Genomic DNA, 8,901 nt, shown 5'->3' on the forward strand with positions numbered 1-8,901 from the left:
TGAAAAAATAAAAGATAAAAAACAATAAAAGCAACAACAGCAACAAGTGAAAAAAATGAAACAAATACAAAAAAGAATACTACTAATAAGAATGTTTTCCTGAGACTTTCTGGGAATTCACGCTGTCAGGGATCTTGCTCCCACAGTGGTCCAAAATCAATCGCTGCCTCCCCAGGAATCCTTTCAATGCCTCTAGGTAGTTCTCTGGACCTGCTGTGGGCACTGTGGGGCCAGCTCAGACTCTGATCTGGCCCAATTCCTGCATGTATTTGCTCCCTATGTCCACTGCTATGAAGGCTAGACTGGTTTCAGTTGTAGGAATACTCACATCTATTCAGGTATTCCACACATACAGGATTTACCTAGCTTATCTCAGGGATTTTGTATGTGGCTTGTGAAACTGTAAGGAAAGATTTCCATTCCTCTTCTAAGTCACACTGCCCATGTGGCTAAGCTTGGGTTTTGACTCCATTTCTGCATGTCTGCTGCCCTCAGACACTTGTTCCCTGTCCAGGCAAGAGGGAGGGAAAGCAGCCGCTGTTTGGGGCAAAATTACTCACTTAGACAGGATTGTAACCACCTGTGGTGGCTTGCTTTGGTGGAAGTCCCTCCCAGTGCCCATGGAGGTTAGATGGCATTTGAGGATGATGCCAGCACTGCCCTCCCTGTGTGCCTCTCTACAGTGGTGCATCTCTTTCCAGGGAGATCTTGCTTCCTCTATGGGCATTCTTAGTCATGCATCCCCACCCTCCTGTTGCCTCTGCTGTATCCACGCAGCCAACAGTGTTCCTCTTCCTTGATCAGTTCTCTCAACCCCATGTTTTAGCACTCAGTCCCTGCCAGTATCAGTGGATTCTTTTCTCAGGAAGTGTCCATGATTGATTCTCAAGAAGGCTTTAGAATGGGTGGTGCTCAGACCTCTGGAGCCCTCACAGCCAGTGGAGACCCTGGCCAACTGGGTGGGCAAGGCCCACTCAGAAGGAAGCCCCTATCAGCACCCATGGATGCCAAAGAGATTGGCAGGTGGTGGAAGGGATTGTAATGGCAGTTATATCCCTAGTGCGCCATTCAACAATGATACTGTGCTTCTCTGGTGTCCGGCGCTTTTTTCAGACTTTCCCAGTTGTGGAGCTCCTTTCTCCCATCCCTCCTGGCTGTCTTTTTTAGCTAGTATCTGTCCCCTCCCTGGGTCTATACTCCCAACCCTGCTTTCTAGCAACCCGTCCCTCTTTGCAACAGACAACTCATGATTCAGGCTGGAATGTGCAGAGGTGTGGTGTAGATCATGTGTGAAGTTTGACTTATTTGTCCTGCTTTTCACAGATCATCCACTGTGTTCTTTGATCCTTTTCTGTCCCAGTTGATTTTCCCACCTTGAGGGTTTTTTTCTTTTTCTGAGTGTAAGGACCTCCCTTCATATTCATATTCAGCATCCCATCAGGGTTGCTGGTCCCTTTTTTGATTACTCTTTTCTTTTTTTCTTTCTTTCATCATTCCTGGTTGTGAGAGGATTTTTGTTTTAAGTGTCTGTTAGTGTTCAGCAGATGCTCTATGGCAATTACTCAATTTATAGGTATATTTTTGATGTACTTGTGCTCAGCTGTTTCAGTCATATTGGACTCTTTGCAACCCTATGTACTGTAGCCCACCAGGCTCCTCCGTTCATGCGATTCTCCAAGCAAGAATACTGGAGTGGGTTGCCATTTCCTCCTCTAGGGAATCTTCCCGAACCAAGGACTGAGACTTGGGTTCCAGAATCAAATATGATAAACAAGAGTTTTAAATGATTTTCCTGCATCTAAATGATTGTCAATACAAACACACACATCACAAACACATATACACACATATATAGTAAGGAGAAGGTGAGATTAGAGAGATGAGGCAAGAGGGGTGATATAAATAAGAGGGGCCATTGAGAACACTGGGAAGAGGTAATGGCAAAGTGCTACAGGAGAGTGGTCATGCACACAGAGTTCAGGTTGGGTGGATAAACCAAAGGAATTCTAGATTTAAAAAGACTGGGGATTTCCCTGGGTGGTCCAGTGGTTAAGAATCTGCCTGCCAATGCAGGGGACACAGGTTCCATCCCTGATCTGGGAAGATCCCACATGTTCTGGAGCAACTAAGCACACATGCCACAATTACTGAGCTCATGATCTAGAGCCTCTGATGCATAACTACTGAAGCCCGCAAGCCAAAGAGCCTGCGCTCAGCAACAGGAGAAGCCACAGCAATGAGAAACCTGTGTACTGCAACTAGAGAGTAGACTCCACTCACCACAAGTGGAGAAAGCCTGCATGTAGCAAAGAAAACTCAGCACAGCCATAAATAAAAAATATTAAAAAAAAAAAACAGAATGGAGGCTGGTCAGTTGTTTAATATTATTTTTTTGTTTAACAGATGTGAAAATAAAGGATAAGGGAGGTGAAATAACCTTTCAACATTGCATGGTAACTTTTCCAAGGTAATAAATATGAAGGAAACTGAGATCAAGGAGATCATTTGGACAAGAGACATTAAAACAAAATCTACAAGTCATGAGCTGGAGAAGAAATGAGAGACCGAGTAAAAGCCAGAGCTGTGGGAAGCACAGTTTTTCGGTAATGAACAAAGTATGTGCAGAAGAGATTTGTCAGTTGAGGGAGAGAGGAAGTCACTATAAAGTACTGAGAAAAAGGTTTGCTGAAATTGGAGATCAAATACCAATTCTGAGAGTCAGAAGCTCTACTTCCCATTGAAATGCTGCTTCTGCCACTTCTATTGCTAGCAGTTATTGTGCCAGGTGGTGACAATGAGGATGGTAAGAGTAACTCTGGCTGTTTCCAGCACAAGGTGCAGGGCTTCTGGATAAAAAGATGCTGCACCTACCACTAACGGTCTGGGCTCTCTATCTCCAGCTCTTTTCTGTGTTTTGGAGGTTGGGAATAGAGCCAGAAGCCTTGGGGCAGGGAGCTGTTTCAGGCTCTATATTGTTCATACTCTGGGTTCTTTTTCATTCTATCCTAATTCTCTTTTGCCTCACTTTTCTTATCCTTCCACCACCACAGCATTCCAGGGGCCAACCTCCTTCCATGTCATCCAGATTTCAACATTTGCCAACAGCACTTGGGCTCAAAATCAAGGCTCAGGCTGGTTGGACAATTTGCAGATTTATGGCTGGGACAGTGACCCAGGCACTACCATCTTCCTGAAGCCCTGGTCTAAAGGCAACTTCAGTGATGAGGAGGTGACTGAGCTGGAGGAACTATTTAGAGTCTACCTCATTGGATTTATTCTAGAAGTGCAGGACCATGTCAGTGAATTCCAGTTGGAATGTGAGTACAATCCTCTGAACTGGGGATGCCCTCTGCGTGTATATACCTCTCTAGAGTAGTCTCCAACCCTTACTCCATACCTCCACCTGGTATCCCAGATTTTTCCTGTTCTTTGAACTCTTGTGCCATAGATGAAATTCCTCCTTTGTGAACATCTTCTGGTTTGTTTGTACATAATTTGTTTTTCTCAAATCCCAAGCAACAAGTCCTCACTTTACCTACACTGTTCCTGAGTGCATGAATCCCTCCAATCTGTCTCCCCAAGTACCTTATGCCTAATCCCTTCTCTCAGTGTAATTCTCCCCTTCAGGCTGGAATGATGTACTTCTGACTCCCCTCTTGACCACCCTATTCCTTATAAGAGCACGTCTCCACCATTTACAACATGTGTAACTCTCTCAAATGTTCCTTTTTTTCTGAAAAGTCTCTGAATATGGCTTTTTTTTTTTTTTAGTCATTTTGCATCTCAGACCTTTCCAACAAAACCCAAAGTCCCATGTCCTTTCCCCATTTCTTTTTTTCTTGTGTGCTTTAAAAAATAACTTTGTCTCTGTTTTCTTTCTATCCAGACCCCTTTGTGATTCAGGGCATAGCAGGTTGTGAGCTGCATCCTGGGAAGGCCATAGAAAGCTTCCTGAAGGGAGCTTTTGGAGGATTGGATTTCGTGAGCATCAAGAATGATTCATGTGCACCTGTCCCAGAGGGCGGCAGCATGGCCCAGCGTTTCTATGAACTCATCATTCAGTACCATGCTATCTGTGATACTATAGCTAAGCTCCTCTTAGAAACCTGCCCTCGATATTTCCTGAGTGTCCTTGATGCAGGCAAAGCAGAACTGCAGAGGCAAGGTTAGTCCTGTTCTCTCCCCCAAGACTTCTGTTTCACCTTTCATCATCTTCTTTAAATTCAAAAGTGGGAGATACCTAAAAGGAGGGTGTTTTAATTATTAAATTATTTGGTTTCCAAAGAAGTGGAAGAGGTCACTATCCAAACTTGTGAGTTTCCGAGTCTCTATGTTCTGGATTAGAGTCATAATCTGACATTCTTACTGCTCCCTCTTACTCCAGTGAAGCCTGAGGCCTGGCTGTCCAGTGGCCCCACTCCTGGGCCTGGCCGCCTACTGCTGGTGTGCCACGTCTCAGGATTCTACCCAAAACCTGTGTGGGTGATGTGGATGAGGGGTGAGCAGGAGGAGCCTGGCACTCAGCAAGGGGACATCATGCCCAATGCAAATTGGACTTGGCATCTGCGAGTAACCCTAGATGTGGCAGCTGGAGAGGCGGCTGGCCTGAGTTGCCGAGTGAAGCACAGCAGTCTAGGAGACAAGGACATCATCCTGTACTGGGGTGAGAAGGAACTGGGGCCCCACTGGGGATGGGAAGAGGTGATTCAAGTACAGAGGGAAGGCCTGAATAAGGTGAGGGATTTAATGAATGAGGGAGGGAGGAAGAGAGTGGGGGAGAAAATAGAGAGAGACATTGAGACAGAGATGGAGAGTCAGGTTGAAATTTATTCCTGGGACAACAGTGTGAGAGGAATGAAATTAGCTAATCTAAGGTATAGAATAGGTAAGAAAGAAGAATGTAGACTAGGTGAGATGGGATGAGAGAGAGACATAAAATGTGGCTGTGAGTATACGCCTTCCAGGAATATGAGAGAGGGAACCAGAGATGCCCATGTGTCAGAAGCGGGTAGTGGAGGTGCTGAGACTCAAGTGGGCAAGAAGGCCAAGAGAAACAGAGGATGGGTTTGAAGATATCCCAATATCCTCTCTCAATTGCCAGGACACCCCACCTCCACTGGCCTGATATTTGTGGCAATAATAGTGCCCTCCCTCATCCTTTTGATCTGTCTTGCATTATGGTTTTGGAGGCGCTGGTGAGTTTTTCATTCAGTTTTATTTTTCTGTCCATTCTCTCACTCTTTCCCTCCATTTTATCTATCACTTTAGCTTCAATATTTCCAACAGACCCTTTCCCATTTCTTTCCAACTCCCATCTTTGTGTAAATGTATTTTTTTTAATGTGGTAAAATATGCATGACATAAAATTTACCACATTAGTCATTTCTAAATGTACAGTTTAGTAGAATTAAGTACCTTAATACTTTGTGCAACCAAAACCTAGAACTCTTTTCATCTTGAAAAACTTAAAGTTCTATGCCTGTTAAACTACACTTCTGATGCCCTAGCTACCACCATTCTAGTTTCTTTCTATATTAATCTCTGTATGAATATTGAACTTCCTAAAAGTGGAATCATCAGTGTAATTTTTGGGGACTGGCTTATTTTAATTAGCATTATGTCCTCATAATTCATTCATGTGGTGGCACATATCAGAATTTATTTCCTTCTTAAGATTGTGTAATACATTTTAGATTATAAATTAATTTGCCTATGGACAGATGGTTTGATTCCACCTTTTGGCTCTTGTGAATAGTGCTGGCTATGAACATGGTGTGAAATATCCCTTATGCAGAGTGATTTTTTTGCTTGTGCTCTTAACAGGTCATATCTGACTATCTTGTGAGCCCATCACTGTCTCCTTTTCCATTTGGAATAAGTACCCACGAACCCAGAAACTCAAGTGGTCAGCCCAGTAGTCAATTTCATCATATTTCATCAAATAATCATCTGATCAAATCAAGTTCCTGTAGATTGCAAGATCAGAAACAGAATTAAAGTTGTTTATATATTATAAGACAATACTAATATTAGGATCTGCTCAGATTTCTTGGATGTGAGATGTGGGAAAGAATGTACCTTGTAATAAATGAAATGATGTACACAACTTTTATGGTGACATCTCTTTGGCTTCTTATTTGAATTTTTTTTTTTTTTTTCTGTTTCTGCTGTAATCAGTTCAGTTCAGTCACTCAGTCATGTCTGACTCTTTGCAACCCCATGAATCGCAGCATGCCAGGCCTCCCTGTCCGTCACCAACTCCCGGAGTTCCCTCAAACTCACGTCCATCAAGTCAGTGATGCCATCCAGCCATCTCATCCTCGGTTGTCCCCTTCTCCTCCTGCCCCCAATCCCTCCCAGCATCAGAGTCTTTTCCAATGAGTCTACTCTTCGCATCAGGTGGCCAAAGTACTGGAGTTTCACCTTTAGCATCATTCCTTCCAAAGAAATCCCAGGGCTGATCTCCTTCAGAATGGACTGGTTGGATCTCCTTGCAGTCCAAGGGACTCTCAAGAGTCTTCTCCAGCACCACAGTTCAAAAGCGTCCATTCTTCGGCGCTCAGCCTTCTTCACAGTCCAACTCTCACATCCATACATGACCACGGGAAAAACCATAGCCTTGACTAGACGGACCTTAGTCGGCAAAGTAATGTCTCTGCTTTTGAATATGCTATCTAGGTTGGTCATAACTTTTCTTCCAAGGAGTAAGCATCTTTTAATATCATGGCTGCAATCACCATCAGCAGTAATTTTGGAGCCCAAAAAATAAAGTCTGACACTGTTTCCACTGTTTCCTGATCTATTTCCCATGAAGTGATGGGACCGGATGCCATGATCTTCGTTTTCTGAATGTTGAGATTTAAGCCAACTTTTTCACTCTCCACTTTCACTTTCATCAAGAGGTTTTTGAGTTCCTCTTCACTTTCTGCCATAAGGGTGGTGTCATTTGCATATCTGAGGTTATTGATATTTCTCCCAGCAATCTTGATTCCAGCTTGTGTTTCTTCCAGTCCAGCGTTTCTCATGATGTACTCTGCATAGAAGTTAAATAAGCAGGGTGACAATATACAGCCTTGACATACTCCTTTTCCTATGTGGAACCAGTCTGTTGTTCCTTGTCCAGTTCTAACTGTTGCTTCCTGACCTGTATACAGATTTCTTAAGAGGTAAGTCAGGTGGTCTGGTATTCCCATCCCTTTCAAAATTTTCCACAGTTTATTGTGATCCACACAACTGATACCCCACGCCCAAGGTAAGAGAAACCCAAGTAAGATGATAGGTGTTGCAAGAGGGCATCAGAAGGCAGACACACTGAAGCCATACTCACAGAAAACTAGTCAATCTAATCACACTAGGACCACAGCCTTGTATAACTCAATGAAACTAAGCCATGCCCATAGGGCAACCCAAGATGGGCGGGTCATGGTGGAGAGGTCTGATAGAATGTGGTCCACTGGGGAAGGGAATGGAAAACCACTTCAGTATTCTTTCCTTGAGGACCTCATGAACAGTATGAAAAGGCAAAATGATAGGATACTGAAAGAGGAACTCCCCAGGTCAGTAGGTGCCCAACATGCTACTGGAGATCAGTGGAGAAATAACTCCAGAAAGAATGAAGAGATGGAGCCAAAGCAAAAACAATACCCAGCTGTGGATGTGACTGGTGATAGAAGAAAGGTCCGATGCTGTAAAGAGCAATATTGCATAGAAACCTGGAATGTCAGATCTATGAATCAAGGCAAATTGGAAGTGGTCAGGTTGGCAAGAGTGCATGTCGACATTCAAAGAATCAGTGAACTAAAATGGACTGGAATGGGTGAATTTAACTGAGATGATCATTATATCTACTATGGCAGGCAGGAATCCCTCAGAAGAAATGGAGTAGCCATCATGATCAACATCCTGAAATCAAGAGTCCTGAGTGCAGTACTTGGATGCAATCTCAAAAATGACAGAATGATCTCTGTTTGTCTCCAAGGCAAATCATTCAATATGACTGTAATCCAAGTCTATGCCCCAACCAGTAATGCTGAAGAAACTGAAGTTGCACGGTTCTATGAAGACCTACAAGACCTTTTAGAACTAACACCCAAAATAGATGTCCTTTCTGCTGTAATACCATTTGTCAAAGTGAGCTAACTATAATTATGCCAAGTAATTATATTTTCAGAGATGCTGAGCATTTTTAACATAATTTCTCTGTCCCTGCCTGGCTGATTTTCTAACCATGAGGATCAGCAAAGAAGCTTCTTTCTCCAGGAAACCTTCCTTAATGGTACAGTGGAAATAGCCCTCCTTTGACTGATGTCATGCTCAGGTCCACAGTATTTTGAATCCACAGCACTGCAGTTATTTTTGTTTTTCTTTTCCTTCTACTTATAAGTTCCTTTAGAGAGGGGCATATTCTAGGTGGGTTCTAGGCAAGATCTTTAACTTGCCTATGTATTTATTTAGTAACATAATCTGAGTTGATATAATTGTCTCAACTCCCTTTTCCCCAAATCACCTTTCTTTCTTTTTTCCTCCCCCCTCTTTAGTTGATATTCTATATTTTCCTCTTACTAAAATATTTCCACATAGCCAAGAATAGCATGCTTTTCTTATTTCTGCTCTGAACTCCTCTGGAGAAAATCAGTTGTGCCCATACAGTAAGTGTAGTTTGCATGTAAACTATGTAAAGATTTATTTGTCAGAAAAGGATCATATTTCTCAATGTGAGTTGAAATAGGTGAGGGGGTAATGGTGCAGATGGTTGTTAAATATTTAAGGAAAGAGTCAAGAGTTTTTTATTGCTCTCAGGGACTTTGATATCTTGTGCTATCTTTGACATCTGTGATACCTTTGATATTGAGTCATATTTTTAACTTCCACTTATGTTTGTTCTTCCTTTTGCTTATTTTA

General features: G+C 42.8%; 1 protein-coding gene across 1 annotated transcript; it reads left to right on the forward strand.

Annotated features, from left to right (window-relative positions):
• On the forward strand, positions 2,743-5,845 carry LOC102178587 (T-cell surface glycoprotein CD1b-1). The gene is made up of 6 exons (XM_005677286.2): positions 2,743-2,803; positions 3,051-3,317; positions 3,887-4,165; positions 4,385-4,663; positions 5,102-5,195; positions 5,824-5,845. The coding sequence occupies exons 1-6, from the start codon at positions 2,743-2,745 to the stop codon at positions 5,843-5,845; spliced, it is 1,002 nt and encodes a 333-aa protein (XP_005677343.1).

The sequence above is a fragment of the Capra hircus genome, chromosome 3, assembly GCF_001704415.2.
Source record: "Capra hircus breed San Clemente chromosome 3, ASM170441v1, whole genome shotgun sequence".
Taxonomy (NCBI): Eukaryota; Metazoa; Chordata; class Mammalia; order Artiodactyla; family Bovidae; genus Capra; species Capra hircus.

Excerpts from the sequence above, each read along its gene's own strand:
- LOC102178587 (XM_005677286.2), top strand. The coding sequence starts at position 2,743 with ATGCTGCTTCTGCCACTTCTATTGCTAGCAGTTATTGTGCCAGGTGGT. Across the intron at positions 3,318-3,886 it reads CAGTGAATTCCAGTTGGAAT|ACCCCTTTGTGATTCAGGGC; the intron begins GTGAGTACAATC and ends CTTTCTATCCAG. Across the intron at positions 5,196-5,823 it reads TTATGGTTTTGGAGGCGCTG|GTCATATCTGACTATCTTGT; the intron begins GTGAGTTTTTCA and ends TGCTCTTAACAG.